The sequence below is a fragment of the Monodon monoceros genome, unplaced genomic scaffold (genome assembly GCF_005190385.1).
Source record: "Monodon monoceros isolate NGI ecotype Baffin Bay Population unplaced genomic scaffold, NGI_Narwhal_1 Super_Scaffold_1, whole genome shotgun sequence".
NCBI lineage: Eukaryota > Metazoa > Chordata > Mammalia > Artiodactyla > Monodontidae > Monodon > Monodon monoceros.
Window position 1 is genome coordinate 8,311,578 of NW_021703765.1, and position 26,191 is coordinate 8,337,768.

Here is a 26,191-nt window from a genome sequence, read left to right on the forward strand (position 1 = left end):
CTAAATCCTCTGGTATTTCTCCTCCTATAAAAGTTTCATGTCGTCAGATGTAGTTCCCGCAGCAGTCACTACCGTATAAAACTAGACCGCTTTTATAAATTACTTTTGTTACGCAGAAAAACAGATAGCAATATAAATATTTTATGGTAAGCATTTTACTTATTTCAAAAATCAGGAAACTGAAACAAATCATCAAAAAAAAATATCCCATGATCAGCTTCATGTTTTCAGGCTTCAAGAGAAACACTTTTTTAAAGGGGACTCTTTGCAAAAACGCATTCATGGAGCAAAATGAGACAGTCCTCGCATTTTACAAACAGGGCCAAAGAAAATCCCAAATTCATTCTGGAGGCATATGTAAGGTCACGCAGCACCCAGAGCCTTCCATCTTTCTACCCACTGCTAACACCCACCTCTTTTCACGAATTTGATTGCTAACTGCTCAAGAGCAGCAGGTGAAAGAGACGGCAGGATTCAGCCTCAAGCGTTGCCAGTCTCCCTCAACTTCCGCTCAAAGTCTAGCAGGCGTTTAACTTCCCGGAAACGCCCCCGACCCCCACGCACACCCACGCAACACTCCGCCCCCACAGGAAAGCGCCCCTACACTAGGTTCCCACGATGCCCGAAGCGGTCCCCGGATCAGAGGCTTTGAGGATGCGACCGCGCAGGCGTCCCAGTTCCGCGCAGGCGCCTTAGTTCCGCGCATGCTCAGAGGCGGAGGTCGGAGGGGTCCTGGGAGGGTAGCGGAGGCCGGCCTGCCCCGCCCCCGCCGAGCTTCCCTTCCGCGCCCAGGCCGGCCGGCTTCCCTTTCCGGGAGCGCAGGCGGCGGCCGCCCGTGTCTTTCTCTCCGCTCCGCAAAGTCGGCTCTTGCAGCTCCTCTGCGGCGAGCATGGCAGCTCGGAGACGCGGGTCCGCCCTGCGGCTCTGTGCCACAGGTAAAGGCCGCGCGGGGCGATGCGGGCGGGCGCGGGGACCCTCCCCCGATGGGATCGGCTGCGGGGGCCTGGTAGGGCCTTGGCCCGGGGTGGGGAGAGGCCTGCGGGGCCACCGAGATGCCCTCCGGGTCCTGGGTCCCGAGACTGAGCGGACGTCTTAGGGTCCTTCCCCGGCGCAGCTTCGCTGGGCATCCGCGCGTTCCGTTTGCTTCCGTTCTCGGTGCGGCAGGAAGTTTCAGGAGCGCTGATTCCGTCGATGGGGGTCAAGGATGCTGCCTTACCAGCTGGTGGCCAAACCTGCTTTGCCTTTAGGTTCTGAGTCTTGTCACATCTTAAGAATCTTTACCCACGCGGGGGCCAAGAGAGGGAGGTTCAAGGACGGGTCCTGGTCGGGCCTCTGGGGGCTGTGCGATGTGAGAAGTGACCTGCGGGCGTGTTGGCCTTTCTCATTCTACGGCCGGCATCGGGCACCCTGGTTCTCACCTCAGTGTGTCCACTTACACAGCAGCCGTTTAGTTCCCTCTACGTGCCAGGCACTGTTCTGTAATTAGTATTAGGAGCGTAGCTCAATTTTGTTTCTATCAATTTGGGGGCGGGGGGAACGGTATTTTGAATGGCGTTTGAACTTTATACTGAGAAGATAATTGTTACTAGCGAAAAAGAAATATAGAAGAACAATTTTCATCTCTACTCCAAAAAGATGGAATGGTAAAAAGGAAAAATAGGATGAAAATAAATATATATTTAAAGAGAAATTCGGTGTCTCAGGTTTACTAGCCTACATAGAACTTGCTGTCACCATACGGTCGTAAATATTTATTAAACAGGTGAACTACAGTACTTATACTTTTGCATCATTTGTGCCCTGGGATGGATGAATGATGAGTTTTTTGGTAGACTGTAAAAAACCAAAAACATTTTATAGGTGAATAAGCATATAAGCCAAAAGATAAATCAGCATTTATTATACTGTATACATTTTGTCTTTTTTTTTCAGTTTTTTTACTTGATATGGCTTTCTCTAAAGGATATGTAGAAGATTTAGATGAATCGTGAGTATATATTTTTTAAAATAGTATCTTCTTCCAACTGTGATGTTATCTGAATATTTGTATGAATAATATTTTTTTAAATAACACTTATTGAACACTTAATCTACACTACATAATTCGCTAATTCTGTATGGTGGTAGATGTCTTTTTTTAAGTATAGTTGATTTACAATATTATATTAGTTTCGAATGTACTACGAAGTGTGAATGTAATCTTTTAATAACAGAGACAGTAATGACCAATGCTGATGTAGCACCAGTTTTGTTCCAGGAGTTGCCCTAAGTGCTATATATGTATGAAATGGGATTGTGCTCAAGAGTTTTATGAACAGTTATAAGAATAAAAAATTGGCAAACTCTTCTATCTTACCATTTTACCTGTACATTTGTTAAGTCTTTTGGCCTTAGTCACTACTGAGTGGGGACTGGAATTTGGTAACCACACAGTAACACAGCATTAATCACAAGGCCTTGCTTACGGTAGGTGAGGTGTGCTGCTTCAGACCAAAATCCTGTGCGTGATTGATCTTTCAGGCCTGACCATAGGCGATTACAAGGCCTTTCCTGGCAGGCCTCCAGCGGGAAGCTGCCCTCCCCACACCAGACTTGGGGCACAGCCAATGCACTGCAGTCTCTGGAGGGAGTTGTAGTCATAGACTCAGGCCCCCAGGGCAGCCGTGCTCATGTGCGTGTCTTCATTCTTAGCCCAGTTGCCTCTTGTGAAGGCCTCCTTGTTGGGGGCCTCACCTAAGGCATTTCTTAGGAAAACCTCCTCTGGGAAACTCCTTATTGAGGGGTGTGGCTGAGGCACTTTTCTCCACTTGGACTCAGTACCCTTCCACTCCTGTCCTTTCCCTTCTCCCTCCCTCTGCCCATGGGTCCTGAGAGAGGCAGGAGCCTTTGGTTCAGGGCTGCTCAACAGTGAGGTGAATTTCTCCAACTGTGCTGCCTTCGCCTGCCGCCTCGCCTCTTCCAGTTCCACTCAGAAAAATGGAACACTGAGGAGCTGGCACCTGTTTTTTCTGCCTCTTGGCTTGCACTGTCGTAGTAAGTGAATAAAGTCTTGATTGTGACTTTCAGTTTGGCTTGTTGTCCTAATTAACCACCTGTACACGACAGAATTGGTACAGCAGCAGGGTGGTCAGTTGAGCACAGTCCTGCTCTGGAAGAGCGGAAAGCCCAGAGATCCCACGGGGCACTCAGCAGCGTTGCTAATGGGTATTGGGGTGCCCTAGTGGATTGCTTATGGGCACTTTGATTCTCAGGGAAACCGTTGTTAACACAGAGGTGATTTTGTTAAACTTCATGGTGCCTGGAAGGGTGTGTCGCTCTAGACCTGATCCTTAAGAACGCCCCAGCAGCGTGACTTTGCTTAAGGAGGAGGAAGAAGCAGGGATAGGCAGGTGCGGATGCCCAAGACCCTAACCTTCCTCGGCCGGGTGCTACGTGGACTAACGGTTTTGGCCCATCTGTAGCGAATTTTCAGTAACTGAAGAACACACGTGGCCCACCTTCACGGAGGCTGAAGTGGCCCTGCAGGCCTCCTGGTGGTCTCCTGGGCCTGTGGGGAGGGATTAGGAACAGTGAGTAATGAAACTGTTAACCAGACTCAGAGTTCTAGGTTTGTCCTTTCTGTTCTGTTTGTTACTGGACCCAGTTAAGCCTCCTCATGAAGTCAGGTCAGTCAGGCTGTGACACAATCCAAGCCTTAACTGGCAAATTTCTGGACATGGAAAAAGCCACCATGAAGAGCACAAAGGTTGACCAGCACAGAGTAACAGTAAGTGGGAACTAGGTGCCCTCTCTGGGATGACCCATGCAAGAGCCTTTCCAGAAGCTCTGAGTGAGGTTGCTCAGTGATGGGGTCTCAAAGGAGGAGACTGATAGGCTCCTTACCAAGGACCTCATGGCCAGGTACCAACCTGTGAGGGGTCTGATGGGCTTTTTCAAAGGTCAGCATGATTACAGCCCTGTGGCTATTAGAATTACACCCACCATCCTGCCTAGTAAGTCTGGAGACAAGTCAGAGAGTCCCAAAACCTTTACCCAGACCTTGACAGGGTGTTCGGTTGAGGCCTCTCTCTCCCCGGGGGCGGGGGCTGCCAAGGTCAGAGTTCATTGGGGAGGTGGAGGAGAACTGCACGTCTTGGGCCTTTTGGATATCAGTATACAGGTGAGTGTGATGCCTACAACCCCTGCTACCAGGAGGAGGAGGGTACGCATAATGCCCTCAGGTTTTGGGTCTGTGATGACCAGTGCCAGCACGCTTGCCCAGGCCCGGTCCTGGCTGAGTGCTTTTGGGCCCCTACTCGTCAGCCTGCTACCTGGCACAGAAGTGTTAGCTGTGTGCACTCCTGCTGGCCTTGGTCCCCAAGCCCCAGTGGGGATTGCTGCACTTCAGGCCATCTTCCTGCAGCATTGGAAGACTGAACCTACCCGACCTTCAGCTCTCAGTGCCATTGTCTCCCCAGAATGGTGTTGGCTGCCTGGTGAGTAAAAGAAATAACTGAGCTGAAGGAAGCCAGAGTGCTCTGTGAGCCTTTTTCTATTCAGGAGCCCCCCATCCCCACCCCCCAACCCCCTTCTGGCCTGTGCACAAGGCCTTGGGTACCTGGAGACTCAACATTGATGACAGGTGGCTCAGTACCATGGTGGTACCTGACATCAGGAAGATGCTACTAGAGGGAGCTTGTTCTGTGGCATTAATGATGTCACGTGCCAGCATGTGTCTTCACTGGGCTGATAAGGATCAATTTCCTTCATTTGGAATGGATTCAACACACCTTTAATATCCTATGCTTATCTAAATTCCCCGCCTGTCTGCTCTCAGTAGGTAGGCCATGACCTGGAAAAACTTCTAGAGGGAGCACAGACCTTCCACTATATTGATACCAGCTCCTAGATTGCCCAGACATGGTCACTGTCCAACAAGGACCCGACACCATGATGACTCACAGGTGGCAACATGGCTGGGCTGTTAATACCGACAAAGTGTAACAACTGAGATTCCTGGGGGGTGATCTGGGAAGCGGTACAACATCTCATTCTAGAGGAGATCATTACCAAACTCTTGGCCCTTTCTGACCCCCAAAATAAAAAAGGCTCAGGGATTGATGGGCTTATTGGGCTACTGATGTTGTCACATAACTCGGGCAGGGATCTGGCACCCATCTATCAGGTACTAGAAAGGCCACTGCCTTTTAGTTGGGCACCAACCAACAGGATACTCTAGAGGCCCTTAGGCTGGCCACCAGGCTTCCCTTCTCCTGGGTCTCACTGGTCCGCATCTGCCATTTGAGTTACACATCTCAGCAACCTCTCAGTTCACTGATGGGAGCCTGTGGCAGAAGGACGACATCACAAACCAGCACAGACCTGGTAAGCCCCCCAAGTTGGCTGAAAGATACATAGCTTTTGAGAGGCAGTTACTGGCCTGTTGGCCCTTGGTGGACGAGTGTGGTAGTAGACTCACGAGCAGATATTCTAATCATGTTGCTGAAGAACGATAGCTTTGGAATCTCATGAACTAGGAATGGCACCTCCAGGAGCTCAGCTGGAGTCTCACAATTCAGAGAAAAGGTCTCCCGAGTGTCCCTCCACCTCCCAGGAGTAACACCCAAGGAGCCACTGCCTCCTCTGGCCCAGGGGGGACCCAGACATAGAGACCTCCCATACCACCTGTGGGCCTGGTTCACTGATGGCTCCTCCTGGGATGGAACTGGGTGCAGCCCACTTCCAACCTGAAAGAGACCTGTCCTTCCCAAGCGTGGTAAAGGACCTTTGCACAATGGGCAGCTTCATGCAGTGTGGAAGACTGAGATCTGTCCTGCTGTTCCCCCACCCCCCCGCTCCTTGCTCCAGCCCTCGCACATAGGCCCTGCAGTATGTTCACCCACTCGCTGGGCTCTGGCAAATGGCTCGGCCATTGGTTGTGTGGCATATAAAGCAGACCCCCCTGTGAGGATGGGACATTGGGATGACGATCGGTTCTGCCCCTACTAAGTGTTTTGTTCCCTCCGTGGTTGCTCACCAGGAAGGGCCCTGTGCTGACAAAGGGAAACGACTAATGAGCATCCCGTGCTTGTCAGCTGAACACAGGAACTGAATTGTTCTCCGCCCCAGAGCAAGCAGATGTGCAGCTAATTGCCTCCTCCTGGACCCACAAGAGGATGGCCCTTGGAAATTCAGACACCGTTGTAGGTTGAGCTGGCATGCACAGACTGCCACTGCTGCGGGAAGACTGAACCAGCATGAAAAAGCTGTCCCGCTTGTCAGACCCTGGTCAAGGCTAAACATAACTACCCAGGAACACATTACTTCACGTTGGGCCAGGGCGTTCTCAGCAGATAGAACACGTTAGGCACCTCATCCCACCCATAGTATCCCCCGGATCCTGACTGCAGCTGACACTTTGTCTAGCCATCCGCACGCATTCCACTGACTCGGGCCACACTCTCAGGCCCTATAGGACGACATTTGTTTCCTATTCAGGTTCCCTGAGAGCACTGTATCTGGTAACAGCCCTGGATTTGCAGTCCAAGCTACACATCAGTGAGCTCAGTCATGGGGCATACAGTGGACTCTCCGTATCACCCCTAATCCACAGGGGTGTTGAGCGTTTTAATGAACAGTTAAAGGACAGGTTTAATCAGCGGATGGGAGGGGACAAGATTACCACGGCCTGGATTACGCAGCTCAGGCAAGCAGCCTGGGGGCTAAAGGCAGCAGTTCCCCAGTCCGGTACTTCTCATTAACCCTGCATGTGCGAACACGCTGTCTGCCCCTTCCTTTAATCATACGCCCTTCTACAATTACGACACTTTCCACTCCATGTGGGGCCCTGTAAGGGACTTCTGTACCCTTCGACTCCTTCCCAAAGACTGAAATTGGTGGGAGAGGAGGAAGGCTGTTAAATATCAAGGAGCGGGGGACGGCAGACTCCAACATTGGCCACTGCGTGCAGAGCATGGGGTTTTGTCTACAAAGACCTCAAGAATAATGACCATCAATTAGAGGGCTCTGGTTCAACAACTTGCTTAAGGTGGCCGTGACACTTTCCTGTGTAGCCCCACGAGATGAATATAAAATAGAATTTTTTACTATAAACCGCAAGGGGAGCCAAGCCAAAATATTTGGGGGATTGATTAAGGGCGCTGTCCTTGTCCATGGTACACAGCAGACTGTGTTGCAGTTGTATAGATGTGAACACCTTTGGACCTAACAGCTATGATATGGGGATATGTTCTCTTTGTCTTACCTATAAGGGTTAAGAATCTTATTAAAATATCCCCACAGAGAACTTCTGTCACTCATCTAGTACAAATTGAATATAGATCACTGTGCAAGGCACTAGGAGATGAAACAAATACACTCCTCGCGTAGTGTATCTATGGTTGGATAATATGTAAGTAACTACAACGTGTGGAAATTGATGAAAATCATAAAGAGGGTAAAGGTGATATGGAGAGATCGTTTCTAGCTCTGAGGAATTTAGGAAGGCATTACAGAGTTAGCAGTGCTTTTGGCTGGATAGGATTTGAATATGAAAGAATGTAGAAAGTCAAACATTGTGAATTTAGCTGTGGTAAGTACCATAGTCTGTTGGAAATCATACTCATATTTGAGTATGATTATATACTCAAATATATAATCATATATATTTGATTGGGTGCTTATATTTGAGTGGGAAGATAAGTTGGAGCCGGAGTAGTGTAGCAATTTGTACTTTTTTTGTAGGTGGTGGGAAGGGACCTAGAAAATGTCAAATAGGAGTAACATGATCAGAACTGTGTTTTAGGAAAATTCTTTGTAGAGTATTGTGTCAGGGCTCCCCAAAGCATCCCCAGCTTCACTGATTGACCAGGAACACTCAGAGGACTGAGCCTGTCGTGATTTGTTACAGTGAGAGAACACAAAGCAAAATCAGCAAAGGGAAAGGGCGTGTGGGGCGAATTCCAGGGAAAACCAGGAACAAGTTCCCAAGAGTCCTCTCAGTAGAGTCACACAGCACGTGCTTAATTTCTTCATCAGGAGTTGCAACCACAAGTGGGAAATGCTACCTACCAAGGAACCTCATTAGAGACCCTGCCCAGGAATTTTTATTGGGGATTGGCCATGCAAGCACCCCTCTGCCTAGCCATTACCAAAATTCCAGACTCCCTGAAGGAAAGTAGCTGTTCATCAAAAACCACATGGTACAGCGGGAGACCAGTGAACCACCCTTCCCAGATGCCACCCAGGGACCAGTCCTGCAAGCAGACCTTTCTAAGGCTAACCCCTCAGGCCTGCTCTGTAATGCACAGGTATAAGTGGAGTAGAGGGGTTACAGGCTAAAGCATTTGTCTGTCTGTGTTTCTACAAAGTCCCACTTTAATTTTTTTTTGACTCTTTACTCCTTATTATCATTTCTCTACTTTTATTAAGATGTTTAATGGATAAGATCTAGAGGTCTCTCAGTAAAAATAAAAATTTTTTGAAAGAATTTGTTCTATGCTCCTATATTTATCAATGTATTATCTTTACCTGTACTATTCAGTTGTAAAGTGGAAACCTACAATCAAAGATTTGTTTTCTTGTTTTTGTTTTTTAGATTTAAAGAAAATCGAAAAGATGACATTTGGCTTGTAGATGTGAGTATGTAAACTTTTTGTACTAAGTAACCGCCCCTACGATTTTAAGTGTTATTTTGCATTCTCTTCACCCCAATATGTAATAGACAGTACTAATGTATATTACCCACTTTGTTTGCTCAGGTAGTACCATTTGGGTTTTTATATTAAAGTGAACCTCAAAGCCTTAGGATTCCTGGCAGGGGAATGATGAAATTCAATGAGGTCCACTTGTGGATTATGTCTGAGGGAGATTATGGTATGATTTTATTACAGAATTCACTCTTTATTTTTTCATATTATCCAAGAGATTGAGTATATTAATATCACTTGGCAGTCAAAATCATATTTTCATCTTAGTAGTGAACAAAATCAGATTTTCATCTTCCTTTCCTCACTTGGACGCTTTGAATGTATTTAAACCTTATGATGTTTGGGATTCATTTTGACATGCCTCAGTGAAAAAGTAGAGTGGCAGCAAAAGAGATGGAATGAGAATGGCAGAGCTGACAGTTATTGAAGCCAGGCAATGAGGCGTGAAGGTCCCTTGTTTAATTCTGTCTGTTTTCCTTTTGTATATGTTTGAACACTTCCATAGTGTAATATTAAAAGAGAGAGAAATCTTGTTTCATAAAAGTACAACAAGCAGTTTGTTACACTATTTCACTGGAGGAACCTAACTACCACCCCAGCCATCTGGTGATTCTGAAGAAGAAAGAACTAGGGTTTTAGTTTCATCAGCCTGACTTGTCACTGTACCAAACCAGTCATCCTAATGATTCCCCACGTCTTACCAGTGGTTACGCTTAGAACAGCAGAGGCACCTACTGTGTTGGAATTTTTGTAATAGAAATAAATTTTATCATTAACACTTAAGGGGTGTGCATATGATATATGAAGTATATTTGGTGGTTTAATTTTATATATAACATGGACATACTTGGGAGCAAAGATGCTTTACTGTAAATCATCTACTTTAAATAGATATCAGTAGTCATTTAAACTTAAGTAGGATCAGTGTTGAGGTATATCCTAGGAGATGACCTGTCTAGTTTGTGTATATGTGTGTTCTTTTATTTTGAAACCACTTTAAAAATTATATTTAGACTTTTTGTCTAAAATAGATTATTATCCAATCATTTAGTCAAAAAGATTCTTTTAAAATTAAGATTGATACCCAAAGTAGCACAGTATCTTAGTGGTTTTCTCTCTCTCTTTGTTTTTCAAACAAGTTTTATGCACCATGGTGTGGCCATTGTAAAAAACTGGAACCAATTTGGAATGAAGTTGGTCTAGAGATGAAAAGCATTGGTTCTCCAGTTAAAGTTGGAAAGATGGACGCTACTTCCTATTCCAGTAAGCATCTACTCAGTTTATCATTCTACTGTTCTCGTAATGAAAGTGTTTTAATTACATGAAGCAGTATTCAAGGTAAGAGGAAGAAATATATATATATATATTTTTGCTCATGTAAAATTAAAATTATCTTAGAGATTTCAGACTATATTTTGTGCGTTAGATGAATTAACCATTGAATATGTAGTATGCAGTCTATGTTGATCTTATACCCAATATAGATGTATGAGCCACTTTCCTATTTTGAGCCCACTTGAGATAATCAGTTGCCTGAGACAGCCACAGAAATTTCAGTGTTGAACTCCTGATATTGCTGCGTGGCTTAAGAGTGAGAGTTTGCTGTCTGAGTAGCCTGAATGGCATCGTAGAGGAGTAACGGGAACTCGAAGGACAAGCTGAGTTAGGATAAATACAAGTGAGGATTGGGAAAGTGTTCACATTAGAGAGAATATCAAACCAAAATCATAGATCTGAAAAAGAGTTTAGTGAGTCTGTACCAGAGACTAGAATGTCTTCAAGCAGAAACTGGCAAACCACATCACTGGACAGTCTGGCCTCTGCCTGCTTTGTACATACAGCTCAACTGGAACAAGTCACTCTCCTTTGTTTACCCTTATTCATGGCTGTTTTCATGTCCCAGAGGCAGATTCAAGTAGTTACAGCAGAGACTGTAGGCCCCACGAAGCCTAAAATATTTATTATCAGACCCTGTACAGATAAAGTTTACCAACACCTGTCTTAAAGGATTTGGGAAAAGGCAAAATTAAGTTTAGAGAAGTATGAGGTATCACACAGACTTGGAAAGAGCATGGCTTCAGAAAGTAGATCAAATACGGCTCTGCCTACTACTATTGCCCTGTAGCATGGGGAAAGTTTCTTAACGTCTCTAAACTTTGATTTCTACACGGGTAAATATTTAATTATAATGAATTTTTTATCGGTTGTTTTGAGATTAGAGTGAGGTAGCACATGTACAGTCCCTTGTAGTATGCAATAAATGTAGGTTCCCTTTTCCTTTAATTAATGAAAGTGGAAGTATGAAATGCAAAATGCATATTTCATTTTAGGAAATCAGCATTGTACTCTGTATATAAGTTTGAACAAGACAGACGTATGTTTTAAACCCAAGTCTATCATCTCTTACTTTTGTGGCTTTGGGGAAGTGCTTAACCTCTCTTAATTTTAGTTTCCTTGTCTAAATGAGAGAGTGATAATTCTCAAGGTTGTGAGGACTGTATTAATATTCCTTATTCAAAACCCCTAGCACAATGGCTAGCACTTACAAGGTGCTAAGGGATAATACCAGATTTTAAGAGCCTCTCAGGTGGGATAAAGTGTTTTGGATTTTATCATTTGTCAATTGAGAGGTAATACACATTTTTGAGAAGGCATATGATTTGATAAAAATGTTTTTGAAAGAAGAACAGATGAAAAGAAGAACATTTAGAGACAAACAGATCATCTAAGTGGACTTTTGTATGCATCTTGGTATAGGGTGCTGGGAGGGCAGACTTGGGTGGTTGGCAGGGCAATAAAGAGGAAACAGTAATTCTTATAGACATTTGCAAGGGTTAAATCATGGATGTGCTAGATTGGCTCTGGTATGAAGAAAAACAGTTGAAAATAGTATAAGATTCCTAGCACAATTCATATTGAACTACATTACCACTGGTTAAATGGAAAAGAATAATTTAATTTTGTGTGTGTTTTCATGTTAGCAGCTGTTTTGAATTTGTGGTATTTTGCTTTATTGATGTTTGGGAATATGGGGAACTAGAGTGCAGGTGAGATGTTAGAACTGGAATTACTGAGTCACAAGTGAACTGCTGCGACTTTGAGAGGGGATGAGATCTATGGCAGGAAGTTATCTTAGAGAGAGAAAGATAAGATAATATTCTTGAGTTGGTATTTCTTGAAATAAAGCTTTTACAGTGTTTAAGAAATTATTCCTTTTAACTGTTGTGAAAGTAAATTTTTGTGTCTAGGTATATATGTTGATTAGACATGCATACACATACATTCGTCTATACAGTCATTCATTTATTTCAGTCAGTCAAAGGATAACTAATAAACATAAATAAATTGTCTGGTGTTTAGTGTTTGATATCAGTGATGGATGAATTTTTTTTTTTTTTTTTGCGGTATGCGGGCCTCTCACTGTTGTGGCCTCTCCCGTTGCGGAGAACAGGCTCCAGACGCGCAGGCTCAGCGGCCATGGCTCACGGGCCCAGCCGCTCCACGGCATGTGGAATCTTCCGGGACTGGGGCACGAACCTGTGTCCCCTGCATCGGCAGGCGGACGGTGGATGAATTTTTCATTCTGTTATAGAATCAAGAAGATGTTTTATGTGCTATGGAGAAAAGAAATATCATCTTCCTAAAAAATGTAGTTAAGTATTCAAAAACTACTGTCTAGAGATTACAAATAGATTTTTGGCATATAATTCTTAAAGTTTTCTTAAATATTTCAAGGCAGCTCAAATACAGGCATTTCAGTAGAACTTGGAATCAAATAGGTGAAGAAATTGAATTTCTTTTTTCAGGCTAGCTGTTGGCAGTATTCTGCATCTAACTATAGAGCACTAAAGGATTGGTTGTTTTGTACATGTTTCTTCCATCCCCGTATTGCTTTTCAGACGGTATAGCATCGGTGTTTCCCAGGGTTTATTCTGCAGGCTGCCTGCATTAAGATTACCTGGGGTGCTCAGTATAAATTCAGATTTCAAAGGCCCACACCAACCCTACCAAATGAAAATCAGATTGAGTTGTAAGAATCTGTATTTTTAACATGGACTTCAGGTGATTCTGCTGCACACTCAAGTTAGAGAATCACAGAGTAAAGTATTATTTTGATGGATAGTTATTTATAGGATCTCAGTTTAGGGTGGGATAGGATTATTCCGTGATCAAGTGTAGAAAATCTCTTAGACTGTTTGGTGGTAGCTTATTTCTCAATCATGTAATTGCAGTGATTGAAATAAATGCCATCACACTCAGTCCAACAAATCTCTGTGTATAGAAGTTTTGAACAGGAGAGATTTGAACTTTCATGATTTACCCTGCCCTGTGTGTATCAAAAATTTCTTGATGCATGGTTTTAATTAATAATATATCAAATAACATTAAAAAGTTGTATAATGTCCAGTGTAAATTCACATATTATTTTAGCCTCTTTTTTTCTACATATTCCTTCAAAAATGAGCACAAAAATTGTTTCTCATTCACCAGTTAAAATGTTATGATGTTACCTGTAGTCATGTACTGATTTCTATTATGAAACCACTGAAATTCCATTTATTCCTCAACCTAAATGTGACATCATTTTATAGTAAAGATCATATTTTACCCCCCTTTCATGTATAAACTTTCAAGGGCATCTGGCCAATAACATTCTTATTCTGATTCTTAGATCTCAGATATATTTGCAGATCAGTCTTACCTTTCTAGATTATAAGCCCTTTTAGTCAGTGACTATATTTCAGGGTTGCTCAAACTTGGTACTGTTGACATTTTGGGCCAGATAATTCTTTGTTCTGGGGGGGGAGAAGAGTTTTCCTATGCATTGTAGGATATTTAGCAGCATTCTTGGCTTCTACCAACTAGATGCCAGTAGCTCCCTTCTCTCCCCACCCGCTAAGTTGTGGCAACCAGAAATGTCTCCAGACATTGAAGGCAAAATCACCCCCAGTTGAGAACCTCTGCATTATTTTATTCCTTTCCCATTTTAGACACATAGTGACACTCAGTAAACACTAAGAAAAATAGTATTTTTGAGCTGAAAAGGATTTCAGGTTGAGTTCAACTCCTCACTTTTTCCCTCCTTTCATTGTGTAGATGAAGTAACAGAAGGTAATTAGCAGTGAACTGACTTTACTAATTTCGGACATCAAAGTTAGCAACAGAATTAGGCCCAGAAGCCAAGATCACCATGGTTCAAAATCAGGCCTATCTTAACCATCAAGTTGTTATCATTTCAAGGAGAAAACAAATGAAATAGGGAGCTTTATGCTTAACCTTATTTTCTGAACATTTAAAATTACAAAATTTCAGGGGAAGTTATTCACGTTGCAGATGGATTCTTCAGTTTGTAATGGAATTGATCTCAGGTTTCTATACAAACCATTGTTCTTTGACAGGAAAAAATAAAGAACAAAAGATTTAAACTCAGACTTGAGTTTCAGCATCAGCCCTGCTGCCTAATCAATGCTTGCTTTCTAACAAGTTAACAAGTCTTCTGAAGTATTGGCTTATCTGAAAGATAACATTAGCATCTGTCACCCCACCTCACAAAATTGTTTTGAGGGGTAGTTGAAGGCATATTAATGCCAATTATAAGATATATACACAAGCTAATTCTTATTAATATTTTTTGCACATTAGTGTGTCAACAGGTAATTACTTAACAGTGAGTCAGGACCAAGAATAGAAGAAAATGGACTCAGCATTTGAGCATCTGTATGTGCTGAACTCTCTGTTAGATTCTTTTCCACACTTCCTTATTTTAAATACCACACATAGCCCTACCAGATGAGTGGTATCCCCAGAAGCGGAAACAGAATCCAAAGTGAAGGAGCTTACACTGAGCTGCATGGACAATAAATGGAGATGTTGGAACCCTAACCTGGGTCATTATGTGCCTGTAACTCATGCCTTGCTGTGTGCCTCTTTAATTATACAATCATTTACATTTAGGAAAACCTACCTTTGAAGTTTTAGCAGTCATTGCCAGTTGAAATTCTGTCAGAGATGAAAGTAATGTTCAAAGAACCAAAGGGCTAAAGGGTGGGTGGTATCATCTCCATCTTATAGGTAAGAAAACTGAGGTCAAGGAATTAAGTGATGGGGTTACGTGTGGAGCTGGGATTTTCTCTCTGAAGCTTATCATGAGAACCATAACGTCAGCTATAAAATACCACCACTGTATTTTCTCATTGAGTGCATATTTCATTTTTTAAATCTGATTTGTATACAAATAAATTTTACACTAAATTATGTAAGCAATTGCTACTGGGCTGCACTGCCCCCTCCAGTCAATTTTATTAGTCTTTATTTTTTGGCAGTTTTTAATGAGGTTTAGTTGAAAGTAATAATGGCTTATATTTACCTGCCTTCTTAATTTGGGATGGGGAGCATTAAGAACATACATTACTGGGCTTCCCTGGTGGCGCAGTGGTTGAGAGTCCGCCTGCTGATGCAGGGGACACGGGTTCGTGCCCCGGTCCGGGAAGAATCCCGCATGCCGTGGAGCGGCTAGGCCCGTGAGCCATGGCCGCTGAGCCTGCGCGTCCAGAGCCTGTGCTCCGCAACGGGAGAGGCTGCAACAGTGAGAGGCCCGCGTACCGCAAAAAAAAAAAAAGAACATACATTACACACATAATCTGTGTTTTTTCTTGGAAGAGGGCAATCTCAATAACAGCATTATTCAATTAGAATATGCTTGACCTGAAAATACTTGCAAATGATGTAACCAATAAGGGTTTAATACCAAAATATATAAACAGCTTATACAACTCAATATAAAAAAAAACCTGATTAAAAAATAGGCAGAAGACCTAAATAGACATTTCTCCAAAGGAGACATACAGATGGCTAACAGGCACATGAAAAGATGCTTAACGTCGCTAATTATTAGAGAAATGCAAATCAGAACTACAATGGGATATCACCTCTTCTCAGAATGGCCATCATCAAAAAGTCTACAAATAACAAATGTTGGTGAGGATGTGGAGAAAACAGTTGTATACAGTTGGTGGGAATTAAATTGATGCAGCCACTATGGAAAACAGTATGGAGGTTCCTTAAAAAACTAAAAGTAGAGCTACCATATGATCCAGCAATCCCACTCCTGGGTATATATCTGGAAAAAATGAAAACTCTAGTTTGAAAAAATACATGCACTGCAGTGTTCACAGCAGCACTATTTATAATACCCAAGACATGGAAACAACCCAAGGGCCAACAGACGATTGGCTTAAGAATATGTGGTATATGTATACAATGGAATATTACTCAGCCATAAAAAGAATGAAACTCTGCCATCTGTAAGGACATGGATGGACCTAAAAAGTATTATGCTTAGTGAAATAAGTCAGACGGAGAAAGATAAATACTTTATGTTATCACTTATTTGTGGAATCTGAAAAATAAAACGAATGTGTATAACAGTACTGAAACGGACTCACAGATAATAGAAAACAAACTAGTGGATACCCATAGGGAGAGGGAAGCAAGGAGGGGCAAGATAAGAATGTGGAATTAAGAGCTACCAACTAGTATATATAAAATAAATAAGCACCAAGGATATATTGTACAGCACAGGGAAATACAGCCATAATAACTGTAGATGAAGTATAATCTATAAAAATATTGTCACTATGCTGTACACCTGAAACTAATATAATATTGTAAATCAACTATACTTCAATAAAATATGTGTGTGTATGTATGTGTCTGTGTGTGTATATATATATACTTGACAGAGCAAGTCCTAAATTAGAGATAGGCACAAATAAATTATGTAATTGGTCTAAGTTCACATGACTATTCAGAGGCAGAACCTGTATCTTCATATATATATATATATATATTACCAAGTTCCTATTTTTGTTACCTCTGTTGTTTGTGTTGCCTCTAATAAAAACCATTGTTGATCACTGTCTGGAACCTTCTGGTCACCTCTCTCCATGCATTTAAGGGAGAAGCTCTAGAGTTGACAAGGAAAGGAGGAGAGATTTTCCATATTATTTGCCACTAATTCACTTTGTCTTTATTCTTGTGTATTGATGGGGAGTGATGAGAAACCAAAATTAATGATTACTAAAGTGATGAGTAAATCAGAACTCACATATAGAGGTAGTTTTCTTATACCCAGCTATCATAAGAATATATTCTGGAAATAAAAGGAGAGATCATGTGAGTAAATACAGTATACTTTGCATATACTAGGATAAGTATAAGTATATTGTATTTTGTCTACTGAGAATATTTTATTTCTTCTTTCCTGTCCTAATTGCCTTGAATCTGTAAAGTAGTATAGTATTAATTTCCCATATTGATTATTATACCTCTTAAAGTCCAAATTCTCTGTTGTTTGCTTGTTTTCATTACTATTCTCCTTTCCCTTAAAAAGATGCCACTGTAGTGTGTGTCTCATTTTAATTAACGTGCGATTTCAGAATAATCTTTGAAATAACTGGAATTACTCTAGGTTATTACAGAAGCAGAAACTTTTAAAACAAGTAGATAAAATTGCTTTTAGATCATATATTAAATTAATTTTGCAACTATGATTTATGTTTTTAACATTAAAATACAAAGCATTTCTTTTAAAACTCAGAAAACACTAAAGGAAGAGACGGGCCTTTTTTGAAGAAATATTTGTCCTGGAAATGAACTCAAATGAGGAGTGAGACTTTATTTATATATGTATGTGTGTATATATATATTATTTTTTTAAAACAAGAATATCTTTTAAAGTAAATACTTTAGAGATAAAAATTTACTCTTTTGGCATTTTTCTTTATTTTGTTATAGTATTTTTGTGCAGGTCATAAGTTGGATTATTAAGTAATTATTTTGTATGAGAATGTCATGTTTTTTCTTTTTTGTATGTGTTTATATTCTTTTATAAGAATTGAAAACAGCATATCTATATGGGTTTGTATAAATATATATTTTTTTAAGTAAAAGGCTCATTTATTACCTAGTTTCTCATTTAAAAAAAATTTAGAATTATTTATTCTTTTTCTTGTCAAGGCATTGCTTCAGAGTTTGGAGTTCGAGGTTATCCAACAATTAAGCTGTAAGTTGAGTGTTGTATGTTTATATGTGTATTTTTATTAGTTCACTCTACTTACATTTTATTACATTAATTTCTAGTAGCTTCCTTGGAGGACTGAAGATTTGGGTTCTGCAGTTCTTTCTAGGTGCAGTGTGTGATCCAGGGAGACGGACTTCATCCGTGCTTTTCTTTGCACTTAAGTTAATGTGTGGTTTATGGCTAATTCACCAAATGTGTTTTGAGTTTACTGTGACAGGTGCTGAGCAGGACAAGGTATACAGTTGTAAATTAGGAAAGCTCTACCCCTGAGGAGCTCAAGGGTATATTCTGTTTAATTTGTGAATCCTGTCTCCTAACAAATTTTACTTTTCTATGATTGAAATAGACTTATTTCATTAGAGATGAAAGAAAAGAGAATCAAATTGATGGATGTTAATTCTTATCTGTAGATGTTGATCATGTCTAAGACAGAGCATATATCGTAGAAGAAATATTGTGATAATTCTAAGGGACTTGTGTTTTATAATCATAATGTTATTGAATTTTCTCATGAGTTTATTCCTGATCTCATCCTTATTTCAATAATGTGGACAGTTGAGGAATTATTTTGAAACTTATTTTTATTATAAAGTAAGTTATTTTAGTATTTTAAAATCTCAGATTTTAAAATTTGACTAATTTTAATTTTTTTATTTCTTGGATTTTGTGTTGGCCTCCCTTTCTTCCCCCACTGTTTAAAAATGTTTGCTAAGGGAATTCCCTGGCAGTCCAGTGGTTGGGACTCTTTGCTTTCACTGCTGAGGGCACAGGTTCAGTCCCCGGTCAGGGAACTAAGATCCCACAGGCCACACGGCGTGGCCAAAAAAATAAATAATATAAAATAAAATAAAAAAACACATGCACACACACAGAATACTTCCAGGGCAGAACCTTTAAAAAAAAAAAAAGTTTGTAAGCCTCTTTGACTTTCTTGTGTTCAGTAAATTATCTTTTCTATCCTTTCTGTTTAATTATAGATGTTCTACTGTGCTTTCACAATTTTTTTTTTTAAATTTCAGTTAGTTGGACACAATTCATTGGCAGGCTTTTGGAAAATTATCTAATTTTCTAGAAGAGGTATTTTTATGCATTGTTTTATTCTTTAATCTTGGAGCATCTGTCATGTTACTCTGATGTTGTATTGCTTAAAATTGGTTTTACCTTTACCAAAATACTTTTAATTCCCTGTCCTTTCACATACTTTTTAATAGAGAAGATAGTGAGAATTAAGCTTTGATGAGTTCTTGACTGTGAATGTATATATTTTTCATTTATCAGAAGGCATAGACACAATGCAGTTATCAAATACAGAGTAAAATATTTTCATGTAATTTTAATAAAATACAGCCTTTTTCTTTGCATTTTGGTTGTTGGTTCCCTGAAGCCAGTTATTGGCTGTTTTTTACATGATTATGCTACTTCTAAAACTCCACTGCATTTACTATTTTATATGCTGTAATTTGTGTTACAATAGAGAGTGATTATCATTAAATGTGAAAACAGTTGAAATAATCTAAACTTTTACCCTATTTTCTTTTTTTAAGATTAAAAGGGGACCTGGCGTATAATTACAGAGGACCACGAACTAAAGATGATATAATTGAGTTTGCTCACAGAGTGTCTGGGTAAGTTCGTATTATGAAGGGCCTTTACTATATAATATTAGTATTTGCAAGTTAAATGTATTTGAGTAGACCATATTGAACATACATATTTTTAGGTGTTTAGCCTAAATAAAATTTGTCTGTTTATTTATAAAGGAAAGCTAGGGTTGCGTAGCATATGCAAAGAGCTCCTCGAGAGGAATAAAAGGGTCCATGATCTTATGTACTTGTTAGCCTCACATTTAAATTCACTTTGTGTATAGAAGAATATTTTCCCCAGTGGATTTTTAATACATTTTCAAAACTTGATTACTTCTAACAACTTTGTGAATCTTAATTTTTTTTATTATAATTTTGCCTTTGTACTGCCTGGTTTACATTCATTTATTTTTCTTGTTATCGAATTTCAGTTTTAAGAGAAACCCCACAGTATTACATTCTAAATAAACTTGGGCTTTAATCCCTAGCTTTTAATACCAGAAAATGCTTTTTAGATGCAGCTAAAATACTTTCCCTCATCTTTCACATGCTGCTTTATGCCAACTGTGAGGTATTATTGCACATTTCGCTTAGAAGGTAATATAATTAGAACCCAGAGATCTTTTTGAGTTACAGATCTCTGAAGTTTTACTGCTAAGGAATCAGAAATTCTTCTGTGTTTCCTTCTGGTTTGAATGTGGTGATTTTTTTTTTTTACTCTACATCTTGCTGGTGTATAAAGAAAGTTGGTGCATATAATTATTTAATGTGATTATGTGTAACTTCTGGAAGAGGGCTTTTATCAAAATAGGTTAACCTACTTTGACTTTGAAAGTATGGTTGCTTATGAGTTTGACAGGATATATTATATTGATAGCTTTAAATAATTTTAAGATAAATTAACATATTGGAATGGATTTGTTGGGTGGCATGATACTATCTAGCTTAAATTATTTGAGAAAAGGCACAGAATTAGGAATGGTCTTTGTATATTAAAGTTTGCAAAGCTTTAGTAAAGTATAATTTTCACTGTATTTTCTCGTTGATTGCATATTTCATTTTCTTTATTTGTTTTGTGAGTAAATAAATTTTGAGATAACTTTATATTACATGAGGGGGTCGCCAGTAGGATTATTTTATTCCCCTATAGTTTAAAGTAGTCTTTATGTTTTGGCAATTTTTAATGAGTTTTAGTTTAAGCTTAAGATGGCCTTCTGATGTAACTGGGAGTGACTCTACTGCAAAGGAAATTTCAAGAGTCAGTTCTGGAGTTGCATCACTTACTAGTTAATTACTAAAGTATTAAAATAGAGGCTAGAATATAGTGATGCAATGCATTTAAAAAATTGTGTGTTTCGAAAATGTTTGCCTTTGCAGAATACATTTTGTTCTATTTTGCAAATGTGATGGAGTAAAAATCTAATAATATAGATCACACTAAAAAAAGACTGCCTCTTAGCTTTTAATAGTATTTCATAAGTGATATGTTTTATAATAATCTTTGGTATAATTCATTTCTCAGCCTATTTGGCTTTGAAAATGACTGTATAATAAAACTTTTTGTAGTTTTGTTTTCTCTTCATGAGATTCTTATATGCTATTATGACTACCATTTTCCATTTTATTTTTCCTGAGAAGAATAACATACTTAGGAAACATTTTAGATTTTAACCTTTATAGTGTGTTTTGAAACTAGCATTTAAATGGTCAGAGTAAGACATAAATATTCTAAACATAATATTATAAACTCCTGGGATAGTATTTCACAGTGTGTTTGTGTGAATGATCTTTCGAAAGGGAGAAAAAAAATAATTGTCATGCGGATTGTTTTGTTTTTAGCTGAGGATTCTAAATGGATTATAGTTCCATCCTTGCCTATCAAAACATTGGTTAAGATGATACTCTCTAAAGGGATGTATTTAAAGCTTATTTTTTAAACTGGTAGATTAAACTGTAGGTACTGTACCTTTATTATATGGGTATAATAGTGGTCATGGGCCATAGTTTATTAGATTTATGTAGATTGAGTGATATACTTAAAATGCAATTCATACAATATTAAAGCTTTGTAACTTTAGATAGGATGACATATAAATAGGAGTAAATTATGTACTACCCTTAGTTCAAGTGCAAGTTTTTTTGTTTTGTTTTATTTTCAAACAGGGCTCTAATTCGGCCACTTCCAAGTCAGCAAATGTTTGAACATGTGCAGAAGAGGCATCGTGTATTTTTTGTTTATATAGGTGGAGAGTCACCTCTGAAGGTATCAAATGATTTTATTCTTTAATCCACAAGCACAGATATATTGTAATTTAATTTTCTGTATAACGAGGGCTTCACCAAAAACTCAGGACTTATTTCACTCTTATTAGAAATACTTTAGTTGAATCTAAGTATTTTTATAATAAAAACACTTCGTCATATACCCTCTATAGTATTTGCCTTCATGAAACAGAATTGAGTAAAAAGTGGGTGGGTGTTGCCTGTGTTAGTATATTTCTTCTGTTGACCTGGTTATTTAGCTTTTGTATTGCTTTTTAGCATTTTGAGTCTTTGAAACTGCAACATGCAGTTTGAGTGTAAACTTTTTAAAAGCAAAAGCTCATTGTCTTAAGATTTTTGTATGTATGTATGTTTGTGTTTGCATGTCAGACACACACATCTCTTCCTATAATCATCATCAAATTAAATTAATAAATATGAATTGAGCTGGTATATTTAATGAACTTTATTTGAAGGCATATAAAAGCACTTAGTTACAATGGTCTTTTGCCTTAGAAGCAGTTTATTTCATTTCCTTATATTTAATCTTTTCACATGAAAAGACTTAAGGTAGCTAATTGTGATGATACTACTTAGCAGTGATACTACTTGCTCTGAATGTTTAATGAGGAATGAATTTTGATCTTGATTAATATTTAAAAGTCACCTTTTTTCTGTTTGTATCTTCACAGGAGAAATACATCGATGCTGCTTCAGAATTAATTGTATATACATACTTTTTTTCTGCCTCAGAAGAAGTTGTCCCTGAGGTAATATTTAAAGTTGGATTTTAAGTAGTGTATTAATTACTATATATATTCAACAACTGTTTGTTGTCCTTTAATTGTGTGCCATGCACAGTTTTAAGTCCTGGATTATTGATGGCAAGCAAAATCATCAGGACCCTGATAGGATGGAGTTTACATTCTCATGGGTGGGGGAAGTGGACTGAGTTTTAGTACTGTAGATAAGAGCCTTCCCTTGGGTCCTCAGACTGAGATAGTGGTCCTCGGTAAACAAAGCTATAAACAGGATATCATAACTGCTCTAAAAAATAATAAAGGAGCAGTGTGATAGTAAGGACATTTAGAGGTGGAATGGCTACTCTTGTTTGATTGATCAAGAAATGTCTGTCTGAGGAGAAAATACATCTGAACCAGGACTTAACGGGATGTGAAGGAGCCACGCACAGATCTGTGGCCATAGTAAACCAGAAACAAGGAACAGACATTACAGATGGCCAAGATGAGAACCTGCCTGGCATAGTGGAGTAACAGAGCCGTAGCCAGTGTGGCTGAACTGCAGTGAGAAAGGACATGGGAGGTAGGCAGAGGCCAGTGGAGGCCTTCTAGGTCAGGGCCACGCGTGTGAGGATTTGGTCTCAAGTTCATTTTAAGGACATTACTCTGTGCTAAGTGCAGACACAATTGGATCAGGATGAGACTAGATCAGGAAGCTCAGTTGAACTCTTGAAGTAATCTAGGATTTAGGCTTGAAAGTTATTAAGAGAATTAGGAAGAAGTGAAAGAATTGTATTTGGAGATAGAATTTTTTGAGCTTGTTCTAGAGGAAAAGAGGTGCATCAAGGATGACTCTTAGGTTTTTGGCCGGAACAACTGGTTAGATGGTGGTGTTATTTATGAGCTGGGGAATACTGGGGAAGGAACAAGTTGGAGTATGGGAGGAGAGATGGTGTTTTGAAGGTTTATTTTACTTTAAGTTGACGTATTAGGCATCCAAGTACAAGCATCAGATAAGGGTTTGGAGATAAGTCATGGCTGCATAAATGAAATAAACTTCTTAGACATGGGATGCAAATCTGGGGGGAGATAAGAGGGTCCAGGTCCTAACAGCAAAGGACAATGAGAAGAGATTGCCAGTAAAGTAGGAAAACAAGGTGAATGGGAAGCCAAGATAAAAAGTGTTTAAGAAAGGAGTGGCCAGTTGTGCAAGATGCTGTGAAGCAACCAAGGTGAGGAGAGGAAAGAACCATGGTGTTTGTCCCCATAGAGGTTGTTGGTTTTAAGAGAAACAGTTTCAGAGGAGTAATGGGAACAAGTGACTCACTGGTGTGATTTCAGAGACTGGCTCACTCAGGGATGCCCTTGAAAGGGAGAGATGCTGAATGCTGTGAAATACTCCCAGGGTGAACAGAGGCATGCTGGATGGTAGAGCCTCACCTGAGAGCTTTACCACTGCCCTTACAGTAGTTATTTTCATGGTGCTGTGATGTAACCAGATCATTCTAGATCACCTGTGACATACCTTCCTCCCTTTTTAACCTTTCCAGGATAGCTGTCCTTATTTTAATTTTATTATTACTTTTACTTTATTAGTTATCTACTGATTTATTTGTTGTTATGCTCAGTATTACCACACTCATGTAGTAATTCTGTGTGGCTTACCTAAATTATATCTTTTCTGCTCTGATACTGATTTCTCTACTGTAATTTTATTATTTTGAAATAAGTACAAAACAGGTATAAGAAGCAGGTACCGACTGAATGGATTCCTTATTATTAATGGCCATTGTAAGTTCCCATTCATAAAGCAGTTTATCGTTTAAGCCTGCTCTCACCTCTCAACGTGTGTTAGGAGATCTCACTCTCCTAACTCCCCAGTGAGGTGGGTGCTCTGAGACCTGGATTCACGGGAAGCCGACTCCCCGGGTGAAGTGATGGACTCGTTTCACAGCCTGGGAGTGCTGGGGAGAACCTACCTGTGCTGATTGCTACCTTAGCCCCTGCTCTTCCGCCGTTTCAGAGTGCCTCCTGGCCTTCACTTCCTGTGATATCTTTGAGTCTGTTAACAACTCTAAGAATATTTCGTGGTTTCCACAAGGGCAAACAGGGCACTGTGCCAGGGGGTGTATAAAGAGGTATCAAGCCCAGTCCTTGGATGAGCTAGGGATTGACTGTGTTCTTTTTAACTGTTGGTAACTTTTTTGTGGTTGTCATCATTGTGGTTCCCCCCCCCCCCCCCGGTAACTTTCAATGCTTTTGAACTCATGGCTATCAACTGAAATTTTTTTTCTGATTTTCGTAGTATGTGACCCTGAAAGAGATGCCCGCTGTGCTTGTTTTCAAAGATGAAACTTACTTTGTTTATGATGGTAAGTTCCAAAGTTTTAACTCATGTAAACACTTTATAATTACAATGTTGTATCTATTATAGGGCTTAGGTGTTGATGAAAGATTTAGTAAATGCAGCTACTGCTTACATTTCCCGTTAGTTGAATGACTGCTAGGTTTTTCTTACCCTTCAACTTTAGTTTTTCCACTCAGTGTTCTTTCATCCTGAGTTTGGCTACAGTAAATTTCTCTTTTTGTCAGATCATTTGCCTTTTTTAGAAATGAGCCCTAGGCAATTTCTATACATTACTTTAAAATATTCAAAGTTAATTTTAAAAAGGTCTAACATTTGAGACACACAAAGATGTGAAAGAAATAAACCATCTTCAATAGTGGTGAAGCCCTGGGGTATTCTTCTGTAGCCTTTTCTCTCCCTCCCTGACAGAAGTAACCACCCACCTGCTATTCAGCATTTCTTTGTTGAAGCAAATACTTGGTCTATTTTTTAAATATTTTTATTATATCAAACACACATTATAGTAAAGAGAATGCTAAAATAGTAAGACTCTACATACATACCCAGGTGAGACAGTTACTAAGATCTTACCACGTTTGCTTCAACAATGTTTTTTCTTTGTTGAAGCATTGTAGCGAATCCCAGTGGCATTTCATCGCTATGTGCTTCATTATGCGTCCCTGACTACACGTTTATTATGCATGTCTTTAAAAATGTGGGCTTTTGGGAGTTTCTTTTTTTAAGATAACCACATGCTATTGTAACACTTAACAAAATTAACAGTAATTCCTTGGTATTATCAAATACTTACTACCAGAGTTTGCAAACTGGGCTTTGCGGTAGCTTAGGGCAGTGCAGCAGACTCACGGGGGCATGCGGAGATAGTTCGGATTTCAGGAAGCATTGAAACTCGACATCTGTTAGACAGTACACAGCCACTGAAAAGCAAAAGCGAATGCAAAATCTCACCTACTAGCGATGTTAGTAACATTGTAAATTACATACAGTTAATGAAATAAATTCAGTTTCTCATTCTTACTAGCTACTTTTCATATACTCAGTGGCCTTGTGTGGCTTTTGTTGGAGAGCACAGATAGGGACCATTTTATTCATATCAGAAACATTCTAGAGAGTTATTTTTGCTGAACCAAACTTGGGTCCACTCTCCTGTGTGCAGTAAAGCCAATCTGCTGACGCCGGGTTGTGGTGAAGGAAAGGGCAGCTTCAGTGCAGGGCGCCAAGCAGGGAGTCCAGGGCAGCTAGTGCTCAAAGGCCAGGTGAGGGAGGGGAGTCACAGGGTGTGTGATCAGCACGGTCCTCTGATTGGTTGATGGTGAGGTAATAGCAAGGGCCATGTCAGTTAACATCATCAATCCTTAGGCTGCAGTAGGCCTGGGGGATAAGTGCTCCTGGTCATCAAAACAACTCAGGAAAGTGCATCAGCAGAGAGTATGGGGGAAGGGTCGCCCAGGACTGCCCCTTAGGGGTTC

The 26,191-nt window shown here is 39.9% G+C and overlaps 1 protein-coding gene across 2 annotated transcripts in view; it reads left to right on the forward strand.

The window, feature by feature from the left end:
* The first annotated feature begins 748 nt into the window (after positions 1 to 748).
* The window catches only part of TMX3 (thioredoxin related transmembrane protein 3), a 51,120-nt gene continuing 25,677 nt past the window's right edge, over positions 749 to 26,191 (forward strand). Inside the window, exons 1-9 of one of the 2 annotated variants that reach the window (XM_029228987.1) lie at positions 749 to 935; positions 1,933 to 1,987; positions 8,576 to 8,615; positions 9,827 to 9,950; positions 17,706 to 17,751; positions 19,314 to 19,394; positions 21,516 to 21,615; positions 22,307 to 22,384; positions 24,660 to 24,726. In XM_029228987.1, coding sequence (XP_029084820.1) covers positions 890 to 935; positions 1,933 to 1,987; positions 8,576 to 8,615; positions 9,827 to 9,950; positions 17,706 to 17,751; positions 19,314 to 19,394; positions 21,516 to 21,615; positions 22,307 to 22,384; positions 24,660 to 24,726 — 637 coding nt within the window. In that variant the 5' untranslated portion in view covers positions 749 to 889. The remainder of the gene's footprint in view (positions 936 to 1,932; positions 1,988 to 8,575; positions 8,616 to 9,826; positions 9,951 to 17,705; positions 17,752 to 19,313; positions 19,395 to 21,515; positions 21,616 to 22,306; positions 22,385 to 24,659; positions 24,727 to 26,191) is intronic. The other variant, XM_029228994.1, reaches the window with a different exon arrangement.